A 20,247-nucleotide genomic window follows, 5' to 3' on the forward strand; every position below is an offset into this window, starting at 1 on the left:
ATCCATTTCAAATCTCAATTTAGGCAAAAGAGTATTCCTGTTGTATTTCCTCCTCCTGCTCAGTTTGGAATTCAAGTTCACTGGCAGATGAGGCAACTCGGAGCCATAAGCGTTAGCTTCTTGGGTTTTAACAAACTGAAGAGTTCACAGGATTTCTGTTCTTGTTTTTTAGAGAATGTCTGAAATGACATGCCTTACGGACCTTAGTCAAGGACCGTCTTATGGTTGATTTGGCCCAGGATGCTATTATCAATTAGCTGGAAAGTACTTTATGCTCTAGATTAGCTAAGAATTGCTAAGGCATCCAGAGCATCTGCAGCTATGAAATGGGGTTGCAGCCTCTTGCTCAATTAAAAGCAAACAACCTTTGCTGGTTATCTGTCTGCTCCTTTTAATGGCGAAATGAAGGGGAGGGGAAGATCTTGGGTCAAGCAAGGGGCTGTGTCCTCTGCTCCCCACGTTTCCCTCTTGAGTAGAAAAATGGAGATCCCCCGCGTCTCTGCCTGCCTGATTTTCCCTGGGATCTCTGTGGCATTTCATACTGTCTACCTCTTCTTCTTGTCTACATATTGTGGTAACCATCTTCCCTCGTGTGAGTGAGCCCCAGATCCCTTCCCATGAAGTGTCCTCCTGCTCCCCATTTCCCCAGAAAGTCCTGTCTGTATTGTTGTGGGTTTGGTGTTTGTTTGGGAGTTTTTTAAGTTTATGAGATCATTCCTGAATTTAATATGAAGTTTTCTGTCTAGTGAAACTAGTCTGCTGAAATTTAGAGATGCTAGCAACTGCCTGGGTCTGTAGGGTTATCAGTGGGATTATACGTATGCTTGCATTTTACACAAAAACTCGTGGGATTGAGATCTTGGTTATTTTTTTCATCCTTCAAGGTTTTTTTAAAACTTGTGCTAAGCAAGATCATTATTTTAAACAATATGATGAAGCAACCGTATAAACTAGCAGTGTTAGCAGTTGTGGATGAAAGCAAGATTACAAGTGTGAAACTTGTGACTGACCTTCTTCTGACCTCTCTGAGAATTTAGCAGCAAGTGTGCTGTAACTAGAAATGTCCTCTGATGTAACTGCAATAAAACAGACTTCTTTTTTTTTTCTTTTGTGTTAATACTTTCAGGATGAAAATACTGATATCTCAATAGGATTTTGCTGATGGGGGCAGGGCAGGCAACAGTATGGTAGCGACTCTTTATTAAAAGCGATGTACCTCTGAATTACTGGGGACATTCAGTAGCAGGCTAGAGGAGAGTAACAGAGGATTTTGCATCACTCACATATCTCTGCCAGACTTGATGCAGAAGCAATTATAAATGAGAATTAGAGGGACTGATACTATCCCATTAGATACACGTACTTATTTTAAAAAGAATGACATATTATGCCCTGTCTTAGACAGTAGGAATTGATTTATGGGGAAAACTTTTCACATGGCAGTGAAATACAACAGCTTCCTCCGGAGGATTTAACTTGTAGGGAATTTCAGAGATTTTTCTTTAAAACCGGGCAACAAAACAGCACGTCTTTTACTAGATAGTTTTGCTTGGATGTTTCATTCATGTTTTATTGAGATTATGATAAAGCTGTAAAAAGCCGGCCAGGCCAGAGAAGTAAGAGACCTCATGAACCTTTCAGGTTCTTCCCAGCAGATCCTCCTGGCTCTCACTTCCCTCCCAGAGGGATGTTGATTTCTCTCCAACAGGCAACACATCACTAGACACATAAAAATGCAAAACACTCAGCTGTTCTTATCAAATTCGGTGCTGCTAGACAAATTGTATTGAAGGAGCAGCTTATGCCAGGAATGTAAATCCAGGCTGAGGAGCGGGGGAGGAAAAGCAGCATGTGCCAGTCAGATGCCTAAACCCTTTTCAACCTGCTCTGGCCTTTCTGCAGTGAAGCAGCAGGGCTGACACAGCTCGTTTCTCCTTAAGAGATTGCGTGTTTCCAGTTCAGGGCTGATACCATTGAGGGCTGCAGCGATCTGAGTGTCCCCTTTGCAGTTCATCTGGTGTGGGCAGGTCTGCTTCCAGGGGGCATTAAGTTTTTATTTTTAAAGCATTCAGTTAAGTAAACTCTAGGATTTCTGAGGAAGTAGCTTAATGAATGGCAGCTGTGCTGGACCTTACTAATGGAAGCATCCACCATCAGGGTGAAGCTTAAGTGGGTGAAGAAGAGAGCTGCCCTGGCACATGAAGCTGAAATTTATCCTTGTGGAAAATGAGGATCACATCTGTCAGCTCCTTAGGAAAGCTCGTAGTCTCTGTCTGTCACAAAGCGACACACAAAATATAGGCTGTCCACCTTTCAACACTTTGTAACAAAAGCTAGTTGGCTGACATGACGTGCCTTGATTCTTTTGGTTTTTCCTCGGGAGGGTTCAGGACAGATGTGATATGAAGCGGGCAAGACTGGCCATCCCTCATTTAAAACGTGTGAGACACTAGCCCATATATTTTGCTTTCCAAAAAATAATTTGTGTATGTGGGCCTGTGACTCGCCAGTGGTTAGGTGGGATATGTTTGTATTCTTAAAACAGCTTTTGCAAGGTGATGAGCCTGTAAAGAAAGGTTTGCGAGATATAAATAATAAAAATCGGTTGTTCTGTTAGATGGCTACTTCGGCCATTCCTGGAGAGCGATTTAAAAATGTTCCCTTGCTCCACTTACCTTGGCTAAGTGGTTTACAGGAAGGATTATTTTAGCTGTAGTACGGAAATGCTGATCAGTGGTACAATTCAAAAATCCAAGTGAGGATTTAGTTCAGCCGCACAGTGCTTTTGTGTCAGGGAGGATTGCCACTGAGGGTGTTTTAGTCAGCAAAAAAGGCAATTCTTTGTACGAAGGCAATTTTGTTACCTTGGTGGCATAGCTGATGCTCAGCACATCTTCCCCTGCAGGGCCACAGGGGCGATGGGTAGGTACAAATGGCAGCTGTATGTTTCTGTGGTGGAAAAATACACAAAAGTGAAAACTGTGTCTGAATTTGATAGAAAACCCCAAAACTACTTCAGGTGCCCCAGCAACAGGCCGTCTCAGCCTTTATGGCTTATGCATAACAAAGGAAAACCATACGCTGTGGTTTGGGAGGGGACCTGGGTTTTGAAAGCAGGGAGGGTAACGTGGCATCGTGGGTGGTGTTGGCTTTTCACCTTCATCCCCGAGACCTCTCTGGGGTGCTGGGGAGGGGAGAGGGAAGCCGTGATTGCTGTGGGCAGCATGCGTGAGGGGAGAGAAGGATAAGGAAACAACTCTATTCTGCACGGGGCGCGATGCGCAGGCGGCGGCTCCGAAGGCTGCGTCACAAACCAGTTCCCTGGCACCGGCATGCTGAAAAGCGTATGTTCCCCATTACTTTGAAGGCATGGCTTGCTTTGGGGAATTGTATGTTCCTGGTTACAAGAAACCCAATTAGTTATAGTCTTTTTTGCCTTGTCTTGATTGGAACATTTTAATGGAAAAACTGAAGAAGAAAAAGGAGCAAAGGGGAGGGTGTATGGCGATTCGGAATAGGATGCTGCAGGAGGATGCAATGCCAATAGTGTTGGTCCCAGTTAGGTTTCTCCTAATACGAATGTACACGTGGGATCCAGGCTGTGCCTGACTGAGAGGAAGCTGAGTTGTATTGGGCTTCCAGATATGTCCCTGTAAAACAGAAATACGCAGGCGCGAGACCTTATATGAGGGTTTAAGTCAGTTTGCCACTTGACCTGTATTAGGGAAATATTTTTAAATTAGTTCAGAATGCAAATAGGCATTTGAAAGGACCTCCTGTCCCTTGATCCCTGTTCAGGGAGGAAGTCCAGTATGGAGACAATAGTGGTGATATCTGAAGCCAAAGATCCAAATTTGGCAAAACTGTCTTTTGGTATGTGCCATATTTAAGAAAAAACATAACCGACTTCTTTTGTTAATAATGAAACTTTGATTTAGATGGACCAAACAAGTAGGAGAGCCAGAGTCCTGGTGCAGTTTTTAATGTACCCATCTAGTTGTTTTGCTTAGCAGGGCAGGTACACTTGACCAGGCCAGACGTCCCTCTGAGGAGTGGATGGGGGTCCCAGGGTTTTGCATTTTATTTTCTTCTTTGGCCTGGGTTAGAGTGGAAGAAGCCATGAACGTTTTAGAGAGGAAATGTGGGTACTTGTCAGGACTGCCGCGCTGCCCTGCCGCCCTCTCTATAGCAGGCTGGCAGAGTGCTTTAACCCCAGGCGCAGCGGCTGGGCTAGGATTTAATTTTTTTCTTTCTTTTTTTTTTTTTTAACTCATTCTGCTTTAAGTATAACTTTGTTTGTTTGCGTGTTCCCGTCAAGACCAATTTAACTTCAATAACTTGGGAATGGTTTGAATACAGAAAGATTTTGTTGAGATCCACACCCTCACACACACAGTCCACACACGGCCCGACGAATATACACCCAGCTCTTTTTTTACGAGCAGTAAACATTACAGCAGTCTTTCACAAAGAGCCTGACTTCTCAGTCCTCACGATACTATTTTAACTCAAGAAATGGTATACAATAAAAAGTTTTGTGCTCCTATAAAGAGACAGAAAAGCACAATTTTAAGAAAAACCAAAGCACTTGAAATAGCTCATCCCTTAGGAGATGCAGCCTTTGAAGCAGTGAGCTTTGTTTGCTTTGCCATCTCTCAAAGAGATAAAGTAGGGCAAAGTTGTACAGATCTAGAAATACAGGATTCAGATCGCTTGTTTCTCCATTGTGTACCCTAAGCACAAAACTTTGCCTTAACTCCACGTCCTAAGAAACGGGTATATTAAGAGAAACTAAAGTAGTGCTCAAAATAGCGTTTAAGTAGCGGTAGTTGGGACAGATTCGTTACTGTGGAGGGCTACTGCCCACCTCTTTAATGTGTTTTCTGAGATTTTGACCTCAATACATCATGGTGACAAGTTTAGCTCAGAAAACTGAAGGGCCAGTCTGGCAAAAGTAAGAGTCTCCCAGAGCTATTTGTGCTTTCAGAAACAAGTGGTGAACAGGAGAACAAACAGCCTCTCAGCCCACCTGTCTTCTTCAACAAAAATTATTATTATTATCCTTCTAATTGGCACCAATTTAGCTTTTACAAATGCAAAGGAAACACAAAGCCTACCATGGCAGGAACGCCATCCAAAACCACCATACAGTTTGTTTTCCAATTTTGTCATTCCACAGCTTGCACAAAGAGCAATTTTCCTGTCTGGTGTCTAAGCAAAAGTAGGAGTCTTGTGTTCTGGACTCAGGTTTGTAAACGACCCTTTGGTCCCACGGGACGTATGCATTTCTGTGACTCTCTTAGTTAGGTACTCCGCCTCCTCCTCATAGCTCCGTAGGATGCTTTTTCCTTTGCACTTAGTCCTCTTGTGTATTCACTTGGCATGTCGTATTGCTAAGAGGAGGCTCCTGTGGAAAGCACACGTGGAGTTTGGAGGGTGCACCTCACTTGGTGAGCCTCAAAATTGATGCTCAAGTGCGGTCAGTGCAGAGACCTTCGCCGAAGCACTCGCCGCCTCCTGGCCCAGGTGCTGTTCGGGCTCTCGGCTGTGGCCAGTCTTCCCCGGATGTTTCAGGAGGGTCACGGGACGGGTGTGATGGAGACAGGGATGGAATTGGCTAATCTGATTTCCAGCCTGCCAGCCTTTTTTAAGCTTTTTCAGAGTCAGCAGCACCAGAGGAGGAAGAAAGGAAGGTGCGATCTGCCAATTCATGCACCCAATCCCAATACTGCCAGCAATTCTTGGAGAGAGGGTGTTTGTTATAAAATAGTGGTATTTTAAAATCTATCTAGGAAACGCTGTCAGCCAGCTCTAGGGTTTTTTTGGGGGGATGGGAGAAAGAAACATTCTATAATTTTTTTAACAAATCATTTCACTCCCAGGAGTGTTTAAAGAGGAACGTAATGAATCTGAATAGTAGTTACAGGTTAACAGTTTAGTTAAAAAGGGCATAGAGGCTGTTTGGCTGTTTACTTTTTTTTTAAGTAACTATTTTAAAACAATTACTCTTGATTAGTATTTCACTTTTCCCAGGCATGGGTTTAGAATTTGGCCAGTGTTGCGGGGTTTGTGGGTAATTCTTTGATATCTTCTTTTTATCTTTCTGTGCACTTTTTAGTTGGTTGTAGTAAAAAGATATCAACCCACCACTTGCTATCTTTCGTCCAAGATTACATTAGATCTAATTATATTTTACATTATCACAGGAGCATCCCACCACAAGTCATTCTGTGCCATGGAATGACCAGAAGAGTAATTTTATAGTGAGGGCGCTTGTTATGAACAGCGAGGAGCAATTTGAGAGGGGAATTACAGGATTGGAAGAAACAATTTGGCATAGAGATTGCCATTCCTGTATGATAAGAGTTAAGAGTCCCTCAGCCTGCTGTAGCACGTTGTGTTCTTCGGTTGCTATCTCAGTTCCACTGTTGACACCCATGAAGGCTGTAATGTGGTTTTGGATTCGCATTGGTGCTGCTGGGTACATGATGCTCCTTTTTTTTCCCATTATCTTTATTTCCTTTTCCTTCTCCCCACTCACCACCCCCCCCCCCCACACACACACACTTGGCTCTTAGCTCTCAGTGACTGGATTAAGCGTAAATCCTCAACTTCCTGAATTTTAAAAGCCTTCCCCTTGTGATGAGCTCCAAACTAACCAGGATGGTTTTATGATACTATGCCATGATATAACCAAAGGCCATAGTTTCTGTTTTTAAAGGCTGTATATTTACACTGGTCCCGGCAAAAGCCTCTGGCCACTTTCACGCAGTCGGCTGGGACACACTGGTAAAGGCAAGCAGCAACTGTATTTTGGGAGCCTTACTTTTATTAGGGTTCCTTCTGTATTTGTTGTTTCTCTGATGACCAACTCATTGTGAGAGCTTCTGTTTTTGTTAAAAACGAACAGGCAATTGTGGTTTCAGAGCAAAGTTACAGATTTGACTGGAGTGCAATTGAAAAGCTGAGAAGCTTGTTAGTGAAGAGAGTCAAGAAAGCAACTCTTTTTGAAACCTGATTCAAGAATTTCCCCTTTGTCGGTCTAATTGTAAGCATAAATAAAACTGCAAACATAAACAGAAGAGTAAGTCTCTGGGGGAACCCAAAAAAAATTACTAAATTCTTTGTTAAGCTAAACCATTATTAGCGAACCCAGGTTCGTTCCATGGAAATCGGGACAGAGAGTAGTTTTCAGAGTGACAAACCCAAGGTGTCCCGGGGGGTATTCGCTATAGAGTTCCGTGGAGGCGAGGGAAAAGCTGACTCAATGCCTTGGCGTTCAAACCATACACAAAATAGCTCCATCTCATGTGTCTTCCTTGCTGGAGGGGGATGTGGGAGATGAATGCCATGTTCCTGCTCTGTTTGTTTTACAGTATTTACATGTCTGTCTTGTAAAGACATGCTCGTGTCTGGAGGGCTGGGCCAAGGCCGTCCTTCCAGGGAGTACACAAGCCTGAGGATGCGTCTCCTAAAAGTAGCAATGCCACGAATCAAACATGGTGGTGGCAGATATAAAGCCTTTCCAAGGGAGTCAGTTGCGAGGCATAAAACTCGGGCACTGCCGTTGATGGCAGCAACGTGCTGCAAGATGTGACCATTCCTTTGCAAACCCTCCCGGCTTTTCAAGGTTCATGACAGCTTAGTGGTCTGTTTGTAGTCATTTTTGATACTGCTCTCCGCGACATTACAGCTTGTTATTGCAGTTTAAAAGCTAGGAAAAGGCATCTAAGAGTGTTGTGGCTGACTTGGAAAACAGTAATGTTTCCTTCTTTCCCCAGAAGATACGATATCTTTGATTTTGAATGTATATAGAGGATTTTTTTCTTTTTTTTTAACTAACCATGTTTCCTGTAAAGTTGTGTGTGATGGTATTTCAAATTGAGTTTGGGACAAAAGAACCCTTTTCTTCCACCCACTCAGAGAAAATAATCTGCACAGTTTGGTGACCTATTTTCATTTATTCAGGAACTTGTGAGAAATTCTGCCTTGCCTGAGTACTCAGAAAGGCTCTGAAAAAAGGTCTAGTTTTTGAGATCATAGCTTTCTTTGTGTAAAATCCTACTTATTTTGTGGATTAGTCACCCAAGTAACCTAATCCGTATGCTAAAGTTCTCATATAATTGAGAAACACTAAGTAGAAGAGCTGAACCTTTTCTTTTAACTGCCCTTAATTTCTCACCTTGCGTTTTTATTTTATTAAATGCAATACCCAAAGTAGAGATTTAATCCTATTGTGTATGTTTTTTGAATGTACACGTACTTTTAAACCTGACGGTGCCAACCACTACCCCTCTCCCATGCATTTGATTTTGAGTGATGGTAGTTGGGAGTTTGTGCATATAGTGGACAGATTGAGAACTTCATCAGCCACGGTTTTCCAGTTAAGAACTTCTATAAGAGATACTGCGCAAGAGGCCTGAGAAAATTTGCAACACACATAGTGACATCCCTAGGAATTATTATTCCAGTAGTAGTAGAAGGCATTTTATTCTGAACATGGAAATATTTCAGAAGGTGATCAGAAGTCCTCTACAGCTCCTAATGTGTTTGGAAGTTCAGAATTTCTCATATTGTGGTTTTAATTTCGTTAGTCTAAGGACTAGAGCTGATAGCTGCCCTGCACGCATAAGGCTAAGGCGACCTGAATTTTAAACATTTGTTTTTTCCTTAACCCAGAATAACAGAGTTGATTGGATACCATCCAGAGGAGCTGCTGGGCCGTTCAGCGTACGAGTTCTACCATGCCTTGGATTCGGAGAGTATGACCAAAAGTCACCAGAACTGTAAGTCACATTCTTTATTTTTCTGCCTAGTTTGCACGTAAAGCACAGCTTGCGGGTACCTCAATAAGTAGTTGAAAATACAAATGCACCTTGTCTGTATATATTCTCTGAGAACAGTATTTACACTTTGCAAGAAAGCTTACAGGTTGCCCTGATTGTCCAGCTGAAACCTGCTGCTCATCTTTCCAGACGGTCTGATTTTTGCCATAATTAAAACTAAAGTCGGATGGTAGAGAGCAGAATCGCTGTCTCTCTAAGGGATGATACAAGGATCAGCTGAAAATTTGAAAAGCTGAGTTAGGCAGTACTAGCCTGGTGAGAAGTGTGTTTACTGGTGGCATTATCCTTCTGGTGTGCCATTGGGCTCAGCAGGAAGAGCAGCTGTAAAGGGTAACAGGAATATTGCAGTGTATTTTTGAATGTCTTTCTTCTGCTACCAAATAACAACTATCTTCCCCACCCAAAACAGATGTGCGAGGAGATTTTCTAAAAGGGATATTCATTAAACAAATAATATATACTGCCAGGAACAGCTTCTTCTTGTTATTCTTATGCCTATGTGAACTGCCAGTTTTAGCTGTTTTAATGTAAAGTACCCTAATTCTTCCGGGAGCAGAGATCAGAGCCAAGATCTGCTCCCTCTCTTCAGCAGGCCACACAGTTACGCTTCCTCTCTTTCACACATAAGGTGCCTTAAAATTATTGAATTAAAATCTTCGGTCTCTGTCCTTAGAGTTGGCGTTATGGCTGGAGACAGCACGGTGCACTAATGCACAAATGACATTTGTCACCCTTGGCTGTTAACAGCCACTGAACTAGTGTATGGGAGAGTTCTCAGCAGCACATCACTAAAATGTCTGCTGCTGCTCTTTTTATAAAAACAAAGCAAAGCTCCTAGACTGGTGTCCACAAACTGAAAAAAAACCCCACCTTGTAGTTAGTATGATCAAAGTCTCTGTCCTCAGGAAAAAGGACCGTGACTTAGGTCATGTCTGTGTGGAATTGCCCACCAAATAGACTTACAGAAAGTATTTCTGTACTTCCCAGAGAAAAGTAGCAGCAAAAAGTAACTGTCTGACCTTAAGGGGGAAAAGGGAACATGCGTTAGCTCTAATGGCAAGGATTCAGGACAGCTTTGAGTTGAAATGTTACTTTAAAGAATGTTTGGCAGGGATTAAATTTGTGTGCTGTAAAACAGTGTTGGTATGAATCATCCTGTTTCCAGAGCTGCTTTTAAAAAAAAAAAAAGAAATCACACTATACTTACTGAGAGTTGTCTGGGAATGTATTTGTTAAAATTTTTTCCTAGGTAGTGTGTTCATGCTTTTAACAGTGAAAAGGAATTAGTGATATTCATAGATAGGATGTCCAGGCCCTGTGCTGGGCTACCAAGAGTCATCCCGAGAAATCAGTGGGTATGGCGCACTGTTGCTTTTGAATCGTTGTGTTGCATTTCTAAGAATGGGACAGCACCGGGGAGGGAATGAAATGAGAGCTGGCGGTCTCTTTGGTAACAGGAGTGAGAGTGCGAGCCCTTGTTGGTTACCCCTATCTAGTTACTTAAACGAGACCACTGAGTTGGGACTTGCCCATGTAAAGATTTCTGGAGAGTTTCTAGTACCCATCTTGACCGCGCATTGATGGAGGTTGTTCCTCACTCTAGCAATTCAATTCACCTCGTGTAGTGCAGAGTTTATGTCTAGATGCCATTTGTACCTACTGAAAAGGGCCACATCCTACAAGCTTTTGCTGTTGGGCATGAGGACTGGCGGAGAAGCACAGTGAAGGTAAGGGAAAGTCTAGAGGGGTGAGTTGTAGCAGCAGGAGTGCTGAAGGCACTGTGCGCTGCACGGTTTCTAAATATTTAGGATCAAACTGTTCCATAGTGTTTATGATAGCGCGGGATTGACATGGATCATCTTCACTGTTGGAAGCACAGGACCAAAGCCTGTGCTGTGATAAATGCTGTTGCCCACAACAGAGCCATGATTTTACAGTGCCAGCAAATTTGACCCCTTTAGTTTTTCTAAGATAAGTACTTCCCTTGTCTTCTGGGACAGTCGGGCTTCTTACCAACTCAGAGAACAACCACAAAGGCAAAGCAACAGCAAGCTGTGACTTGAGAAAACACACATAAGCCCTCCAAATAGGAAACCCTTAGGTTTCATAATGCATGCCATTGAGACATTGTTCTAATGCGCAGAGTAACCAAGCAGGTATATAGCTTATATACAACTTAATAGTTCTTCCTAGCATGTAGCCATACAGAACTTACTAGTTCTTCCTGGCCGTGTTAATTTATACATGGAAACATCCCCCTCAAAATCAATGTTCTGCACACTTGTATTTATTAAACAATTTTTATTAGAAATATGCTATGTATAGAGTATATATTCATGCAATAATACAGCCATCGATTCTGACAGTGCCAGCCGTTTAGTGTTGTAGAGATGCATAGGAAATACTAGAGAAGGGTGACTTTAAGTTTGAAGAGAGAGGGAGAAAAAACTCAAATAAGTCTCTTGGATAGAAGCAGAAGTCCTTCCATTTCCTTCTTTCTAATTTAGTGATAAATCGTGCCTATTGCAGTTTTACTGTACTGCAGTTGGTTGTTGTTGTGTTGTTTTTTGTTTTTTTTTTCTTGAGGTGAAATAACAACCTCACATTTGAGCAAGCCACAATAGTGTTTGTGTTCTTGGCTGGCAGTATAGTTGCATATAGAGTATGAAAGTCTTAATTAGTCACCGTCAAATGGAAGATTAGAATGTGTTTGGCAGTATTTAGCGTACGCAGTTTTTCACGTGTTATGCAAGCAAGATGAAAATCTCTGTCTTGTCAAATCTACACAAAAGATTGACTGCAGCGCTATATTTTCCAATCCGGCAATTAATAATCTATAATGGCTTCCAGTTAGAGTCTGGTCTTGTTGCCATTAAAGCCAATGGGAATTTTGCTGTTGACTTCAGTGGGGAGCTGAATGTCACCATCTGGGAGCTGCCACTTGGCAGTTCGTAGCAGAAGTTTGCCAAGCCTTCCAAGTGAATCATATTTCTCAAGTGTCTCTCAGCAATTGAAAAACAAATTTTGTGTTCAATTAAATTCATCCCTGCTTTCCCCACCTAAAGATAAGGAATAAAATTGGAGCTTACTTCACTGAGATATTACTAGTTCTGTAACTAGTAACAGTAGTTACTAGTTCTGTAACTAGGTACAGGTAATGTATACTTTAAAAAAAAAAAAAGAGAAGCGAGAAGTTCACTCTGAAGGCAGAACCTTAAATGTAGCGTTGATAACAAAGTCAGCAGTTACAAGTGTATTAGTAATTTATGAGATTACCCCACGGAGGATCCTGCTGTACTTTATTATATCAGAACATGACATGCTTTGAATAATAATAATAAAAAAGATTAAAGCAGTAAAAAGCTTCTTTGTAATGTAACAGGCGCCTGCGCTGTGACTCTTATTGATGAGCTGATGATTAGGAAGCAGCGTAATTATGTTTCACAAGCAGAGCAGAACAGTCCAGTCACCAAAACACTTTGAAATGAAAGCCTTTTGATTTTCTTCCACCAGAAGTATTTAATCAATAAAAGTAATGTTTTACTTTGTCTAAATAAATCAAATGAAGGATGATTAAATACTCCTAGGAAGAAAACAAACAAACTTCAGAGACAGAAGGATAAACACAGCAACAATTATCTGCAAAACAGTTGTTGCATTTCACTGGCCTGGATTTGTATGTTTGTATGGTGGCGATGTAGGAGAGACTGACAAGAAATAGCTTCTGTTAGTGGCCACATTCGCAAGGAATTTTTTTGTACAAAGACTGCAGAATCCAGTTTCCAGCCTTACTGAGTCAAACTGCATTATTTTTAGGGCATTAGTTTGGTGGCATACTGTCTTCAGGCGTAAAAGCTGTTTAAAAGGAAAGGTTGCCAGTGTGGTCAGAGCTTTAGCCGAGCCAGTTCCCACTTCTGCTACTCAGTGCAACTACACCTGCTTACAAACACAAACCCTTATTAATAGGAGTAATGCTTGCATACTCCAGCCCCAATTTTATTGATGTTGGTGGACAATATTTTTCCTCAACTGACAACTGTGAATTACATGACAATATTCACTGCTTTTAGGAAAGGATTTGCAACACACAGGACACCATAAAACTTTACATGTCAGCACTCCAGAGCTCCATACTGAAAACTCGTTCTCTTCAAATATTCTAAAATATTGGAGGGGCGGGGATTTCACCCTTCAGGCATCTAGATGAAGCTTTAAACCCAAGTCGCACTATTGTCACTTTACTGCTTGAGAAACACAGGCCAGTTCAAAAAAACATTTCAAGTTCAATAAACATTATTTGATTTGTCACACGGATCTTGGTTCCTTCTAGGCTGCTAATTTCAAGCTGTTGCAGAGGAACAACACATCTCGAGCAGACAGACAAATACAGTAGTTCAGCTTTATTTTATTTCTCCTAGGTAAAACAGTCCCATTTACATTACATTCTTAATTTTGCTACTTTTCAAAGAGTGATATTACTTCTTCAGCCTCTTAAGAACAATGCTCTGCTAGTGCCACCTTCGCTTTATTTGTGATGTTGATATCTCCTGCTCCTAACTCTAGGGTATAAAAGGAGATAGGTATAGATTTAACCTGTGAGGGGTTTTTTGGGTTTGGTTTTTTTTGTGAGTATAGCTTTTAAATCATCTGATTCTTGGGCTTATCTGTCACCTAAATAAATACACTTTTCTACAGATCAGTTTGGGAGCCTAAACTGAGGCACTTCCAGAACAGGGACTTTCAAGAAACATGCAGTCAACAGGCATTATTCTGAGGGGCAATTAGGATCTTAAATTAAATGCAAAAAAAATCCCACACCGAGTGCTTAGACCATTTAAAGAACTCAAATGCCAGGCATCTTGAGACCTCAAATTAACATCCCCTTTTTTATTTAAAATGGCCAAATTTTCCCAAAGTTACACATCCTTGCTTACAAATATCGTAGGGTAGTTTTGCATAATGAAAACTCAGAAGTGGGTTTATTTACAACAAGCGTTACATATTGTGCGTTCCTGTCCTGCTGCATTATTTATCTCTCTCTGCCCCCTTTTCTCAGTGTGTACAAAAGGCCAAGTAGTGACGGGCCAGTACCGTATGCTTGCCAAGCACGGCGGATACGTATGGCTGGAGACTCAAGGGACGGTGATTTACAATACGCGCAACCTCCAGCCTCAGTGTATCGTCTGTGTCAACTATGTGCTGAGGTACGTCGTACAGGACAGAAAAACTATATACACATTCAGATGCTGGAAGAAGTGCAAAAATCAGAGGGTCTACTTATTCAGCGTTGTTGTTCTGAAATCAGTTTAGTCGTGTTTGTTCAGTCTTGTTTACTGATGTTAGACATCAGTGAAAAATGCGGCATGCCCGTTCCCATACACGCTGATGAAATACACCGCAGCCGTTTTCTTCCGCAGAGCGGCTGCTCTGCTGCTACAACAGAGTATAAAGCCTGCACTGAAGATTGTATCATGTAACACAACGGCTAATATGTTTTGTTTTTCTAATGCCATGACAGAGAGATAAAATTAAGTAGTAATTGTATCTTATGTTGCTAGGAGAAGCTGTTTTCCATCTCAGAAATCAGGACCAATCAGGAGTTTTGCCTCTGTTTGGCAAAACTCAAGTATTTTTGGTCCTAGATGGGGCCAAAACAGGAAATACTTATTTGAGTGATAGTCTCTAGGTCATTATAGCCTCAACTACGGCCCTTTAAAAAGCAGAGCAACAAAGCCCTGAGTATTCCCACAGAAGTCCTGACCACACTCTCTGCGTCATCCGAGATGGTGGTGCTCAGCAACGCTGGAACTGTGCCTCGCCTGTTGAGAGCCTGGCATGTGACCGAGAGAGGCCAAAACGCTTGTATGGTCCCCAGCTTTAGAGAGTTTGTACTGCCTACATTACCCACGTCTTTTTTTTTTTTTAGAGTGCAAAATACCTAAAACCTATTTTCTTGTTAGTGAAATTGAGAAGAACGATGTTGTGTTCTCCATGGACCAAACGGAATCGCTCTTCAAGCCTCACCTGCTGACGATGAGCACCACCTACGAGAGCGGCATCCCTGGCACGGAGAAGAGTGACTTCTTGTTTACTAAGTTAAAGGAGGAACCAGAGGAACTTGCTCAGCTGGCACCAACACCTGGCGATGCCATTATTTCCCTGGATTTTGGTTAGTATTTGTATGAATAATTTTTGTGCAACAGAGAACCACATATGAGCCTACATTTAGAAACTTAACAGACGCGGTCTGTTTGCTGTGTGTACAAAATGAGGAGTAATGGCTATAAGAGCCCACGTGCTCGCACCAGTGGAAAATTTCTATGAATGAGAGCAGAATCAGGCTTTCTTGCTGAACTAACCAACATGCATTAAGTCTATGCCAACTTATTGTCATGGCAACTAGGAGCAGCGTTTACTTTCAGTGAATAGCTGCAATTATATCATAACACAGCACAACCTAAAAGCATCCATTAATATTGTTAAAACTCCATGCAGGGACACAGAAGTTTGAGGAAGCCCCTGCCTTCACCAGTGCTGTTTTGACACCAAACAAAGCCTGGCCAGCAGAAGTGAAAAGCCACGCTGCTCAAGGTGAAACACTGACGATACCATCCTTTACAATGCCTCAGATTGCACCTGGCAGCAGTACTCCAAGTGCAAGCAGCAACAGCAGTTGTTCCACGGTAAGAAGAGCTTTAAAAAAAAAATAAATCCATGTTATGTTTTGTATGTAAGTTCCATCAACATATGTCCCATTAATATAGGTTTTCATGTTAGAAGTCCTGTCTCATTGCTTATTAACAAGGCCCAGTGTATCTGTATCCCTCCTGTACTACGTAAATCTTAAGAATCAATAGCAAAAACATGTAATGGGAACTATATCCTGCTTTTACATTGCAGTCCTCATTTTCTCCCAGCTGTCCCTCAATAATTACTATAACCTATAAAACAACTAGTAGAAGAATGTTCTACCACCTTTCAAGGAGTTAGCCTTAAATAAAAAGCCAATGTAAAATGGTGTGGTCACTAGCAACATCGCCCCAGACGCGTATGGCCTCTTTTTGTTTGTTCACTGGAAGTTATGGTCTCTAGTCCAGAAACTTGACACAACTCGGGCTTTTGAGAGGAGCTCCACGGAGTTCCTCACTGGAAGAATGAATGTGCTTTCAGGGCAGTGTCCCCAAGAGCCGGAGCCACTCTTAGCCAGCCTTTACTAGAGGGTGTCCAATTTTAATAAAGACATGGAGGTAGTGCTAAGCATCTCTCTTTTTGACACAAGTATTTAAATAGCGTACGTCTCATGTTCCTGGTCTGCGTTGCCAAAAAAACATTTAAACAAAAACAACAACTAGGTTCCTTTATTGCGTGCGTTTGTTTATGAATATAGCTCTCCAATTTCGTAGTGACGAGTAATCTTGTGTTGGAGAAAAGCATGTGATAGAAGCAGACAGTTTTGGGTTCTGAGGACACTGTATACCTAGAGCCTGGCATCGTAGGAAAGATCTGTTACTGAATAGCACGATGCTAAGGCTATACTGTAGTTATCTTGCTGCTTATAGCAAATTCTTATTTGTGTGCAGCCAAGCAGCCCAGGAGATTATTACAGTTCTGTGGATGAAGATCTTAAGATTGAGGTGATTGAAAAACTCTTTGCAATGGACACAGAATCGAAAAGTCAGTGCAACTCCCAGGTAAGGAACTAATATCTCTTCCAAAAGCCATGAAAATCAGTCCTCTGCTAGCAAGTAGTACAGATGCATGCTGTATGTGCAGGTACAGTAACATACATGCAAACTGCCTTTGCACATGTACACCAAAACTCTGATGCACAACGCTAGCAATAAGGTACACTTTCAAAAGCTGGGGTGTAAATTTCTATCCCTAACTCTGAAGCAAGTGCCTTAGGATGTCACTGTGGTGGCACTGCTAAGAAGAAAGAAGCAGCAGAGAGCTTTCAGAATTTGGAAGCTTCTGTAGACGGGATAACGAATATAAGCAGCTGCACTTTTTTTTAATCTGGCCTAATGACTAGCAAGTAAACATCCTTTCTAGAACAAAATATAAATAAACTAATTCTTGCAAAACCTCAAAGGGAGAACGAAATGACCCTCATAGCACATGTCTCCTTTAACTACAAAATGAAAACTGTCATTTTGGATATATTCCTCTTGTCTTACCTCCTGGAGGATTTCAAGGAGATGTGACAATTACTTGCACATGAAGTAACAAAGTATCGGTCTCCTGCATTCTAATCAGGATGTAAGTGTAGAAATTCCCTCTATAAATAACTCTTTTCATCCTCCACTATTACAACATTACATCAAGTGAATAAAAGGTGTAAACCTGATTCAGCCCAACTAATTTTAGGCACTTAATTGAAATGCCTTTGTTAAGAGCTTGTGTTTCTTAATAGTTAAGAGAAAGGAACAGGCATTGCTGGGTGGGTAGCTCAAGACTTTAGGCTCACCTCCTTCTATTAATCCTATGGAAATTTTGGGTCCAAATGAGGTGCTGCAATTTGCCAGTGCAATTTGCAGACTTAGTAAGACACAGGTAGGCTGTAGTCCATATCCCGAAGAAATTTCATCTAGGTTCGGATGTAGAAACAGCAATGAGAGCAATAGAAAGAGTGGACAGACAGGAGGAAAACATGGGATCAGGATCAAACTCGGCGCAAGACTCGATACGTGCAAACTTCAGTTTTGTCAGACTCAGCATCTGCTTGCACAGGCGTGTCCCACCACAGCAGCAGGTTTGTCTGGTGGCAAACATGCGTGTTAGAAAAGTGCCCCTGTCATGAACTGACTGGGGGGCCAACATTCATTTCCCTCTCTGTTCAGCTCTGGTCAAATGCCAAGAGAAATGAATTTACATACAACTAGTTCTCCAAGAGAAGGAAAAAAAAGGCGGGGGGGGAACAACAAACAAACCAGATTTAAGTGCAATAGTGTCCTTCCAACTACATTTCTTAAAACTTATGCATTTTTTTTCACGTAGCTGGGTTATGAGAAAGCTATGTATTCTATTTTAGCATGAAAAAGCCTGAGGTTGAACTACATGCCACATGTTGTAGAGTCTTGGCAAACAAGTTATTCAAAGCTTAACGAAACACAAGATCTAGTTCAGATCACTGTGATGTTGCAGGCTGCATGCAAGCTGCTTTAGCAAATACTGCTTATCTGGAAGCTTTTTTCTTCAATTTTTTTGTCTTACTTTGCTGATGATTATATGATGAAACGTGTATGCTAGTCATAGAAATAAGATCTTTAAATAGGACCTAGCCAGTTTCATGTAGGTAAATTTGGTGTACAGTGATTTTTTTTAGTTTCACATCTACCAGTATTTCATATCACACTAACTGCCACAACTATTATTAACGGTTAGTTTCTTTATCAACTTAATTTCTTTTTGTGCAGACTGACTTCAATGAACTGGACCTTGAAACCTTGGCTCCTTACATTCCTATGGATGGAGAAGATTTCCAGCTCAGCCCAATCTGCCAAGAAGAACGTCCGCTCTCTGAAAGTGCACAAAATACCCAGCAGAGTCTAAGTAGCATGAGTACCCTCTTCCAACCCCTTGCTTCTGCTTCACAGAATCAGTTCCTCCCAGAGAAATATTGCCCACAGCTATCAAATAAAAACATTAACCCTGGTCACGGGTCCCTGTCGTCGGTGTTCTTCAACAATGTGAGTAGGTCATCACTGCCACCGTACCATGACCAAGCCAGCACTCCCCTGTCTTCAATGGGGGGAAGACCAAACACCCAGTGGCCACCTGATCCCCCGTTAGAATATGTTCCTGCTAAATGGAGACTCATGAATAAATACTCAGGATCCCTATCAAGTTCCCCTTCAGGGCCACCAGTACATTCTCCCAGCATGCCCATATATAAAAAAAGGTAAGAGTTTTTGGGGTATAACTATGTATTTCACTCAGAAAATATTGGGGGCGAGGGCATAATATTGAAAAAGTCTTTTTTCTCAGTTAAACCGGAGTCGTCGTTTTGATAGGCATCAGACTGCACTTTTGGGGAAATGAGTGTGGCGCTCTCCCAGCGGCAGTCAGTCTTGGGGAATCAGAAGTGGGCTAATTTTTTGCTGCCTGTAAGGACGCATGAATGGATTTCCTGCTGGTTGGGTAAAGATTACCCGAGTAATTTTGCAAAGCCTGCCTAACTTTTATGCAGTTATAAAAAAAATTCTGAAAAGGCTTACTGGTACAGCAGTAAGCTGGGACCTGTGCATGTTTTCTTATTTTCCACATATTTTTTGCACAACAGAAAATAGGGGAGAGGGAGGGATGATAGTACTTTTATTGTTGGCGTATGTAAGTGTTACAACTGAGATGATTTGAAATTACAGGGTGTTTTTTCTACAGCCCTTCTTTTGCTTGATCGTTTCCTTACACATGTGAACAGTAAGGGATGAGATGTAGATCAGAGTCTACAGTCCTGGAAGTTTCCTATCATAGCTAGAAGTTTCTCTGTAGGTCTCAGATAGCATGCAGCATGTGGATCATCCGTGTTGGTCATGCTCAAACACTCAGGGAATACATAAAATCGCAATGGTCATTTTAAAACATGAATCTGTGTGGTTTACCTGCAGTTTGCTTTCTGGGATTTCTTGTTGTTGGCAGAAATGCCAGCGTCTGAATACACATCTAGAAAAAGAGGGTTTGTCCCCAAACAGCCACCTGTGTGTTCCTGTTTAGTATGCAAAGTAAGGGGACAGGCGCAACCCTCAAAATGCTGTCCTTAAAAATCACATGACTTTCTTCACCACAGCATTTTTATGTCTGTCTGGAGATTCCTAGAGGCTGTTTATGCTAGACTTTCATTAGTCAAAAGTCAAAAGTTTTCGAAGCTTGTGTGATGACTAACAAAAGGAAATAAAAACATTTGACTTTTGAGGTCTGTCCACTGTGATGTGTCAAAGACACCTGAAATGTCTTTAAATGAAGGAATCCATGTAAATGAACCAAGACGGTTTAGATTTGCCTCCCTGCCCACTCACCCAGAGATCTTTTCTCCACAGGCCCCTGGATGCTTTTGGGCAACGAGGCATAGAAGTAAACCCAGCCAGAATTGCATTGTCTAACAGTTTGAAACTGAAACGACAACTGGATTATGAAGAACAAGCATTGCAACAGCTGAGTGGGGTAATCATAACAAATGCATCCCCTTCGCAACTTTGGACTCACCACGGTCATTGGTGTAATTGTTTGATTTGCTTTTCTTAACATTCTAGGGAGATCCGTCGGTCATTAACCCATCTCAACTCATGTGGAAAAGAATGAAATTTCTCAAAGGGGAAACCTGTTCCTTGGTTACAGAAAAAAAGTCTCTCAGCACAAGTGTTCTTACCGGTAAGACAAAAGAAAGTGATTTTGCAATGTTACA

General features: G+C 41.8%; 2 protein-coding genes across 5 annotated transcripts in view; one reads left to right on the forward strand and one right to left on the reverse strand.

Annotated features, from left to right (window-relative positions):
- EPAS1 (endothelial PAS domain protein 1) overlaps window positions 1-20,247 on the forward strand; it is an 80,978-nt gene that overhangs the window by 56,958 nt on the left and 3,773 nt on the right. For all 3 annotated transcript variants that reach the window (XM_054196128.1, XM_054196126.1, XM_054196127.1), the window contains 8 exons: window positions 8,680-8,786; window positions 13,903-14,050; window positions 14,807-15,015; window positions 15,342-15,529; window positions 16,427-16,537; window positions 18,263-18,747; window positions 19,883-20,006; window positions 20,096-20,213. In XM_054196128.1, coding sequence (XP_054052103.1) covers window positions 8,680-8,786; window positions 13,903-14,050; window positions 14,807-15,015; window positions 15,342-15,529; window positions 16,427-16,537; window positions 18,263-18,747; window positions 19,883-20,006; window positions 20,096-20,213 — 1,490 coding nt within the window. The remainder of the gene's footprint in view (window positions 1-8,679; window positions 8,787-13,902; window positions 14,051-14,806; window positions 15,016-15,341; window positions 15,530-16,426; window positions 16,538-18,262; window positions 18,748-19,882; window positions 20,007-20,095; window positions 20,214-20,247) is intronic.
- Window positions 1-20,247, reverse strand: part of TMEM247 (transmembrane protein 247) — a 142,690-nt gene that overhangs the window by 16,243 nt on the left and 106,200 nt on the right. The window contains exon 8 of one of the 2 annotated variants that reach the window (XM_054196134.1): window positions 16,532-17,433. The exons of the other annotated variant lie outside the window; for it this stretch is intronic. The gene's annotated coding sequence lies outside the window, so the exon portion shown is untranslated. Of the gene's footprint in view, window positions 1-16,531; window positions 17,434-20,247 lie in introns of those variants that run through there. 2 annotated transcript variants of the gene reach the window in all.

Source organism: Rissa tridactyla, chromosome 3, assembly GCF_028500815.1.
Source record: "Rissa tridactyla isolate bRisTri1 chromosome 3, bRisTri1.patW.cur.20221130, whole genome shotgun sequence".
In the NCBI taxonomy this organism is placed as follows: Eukaryota; Metazoa; Chordata; class Aves; order Charadriiformes; family Laridae; genus Rissa; species Rissa tridactyla.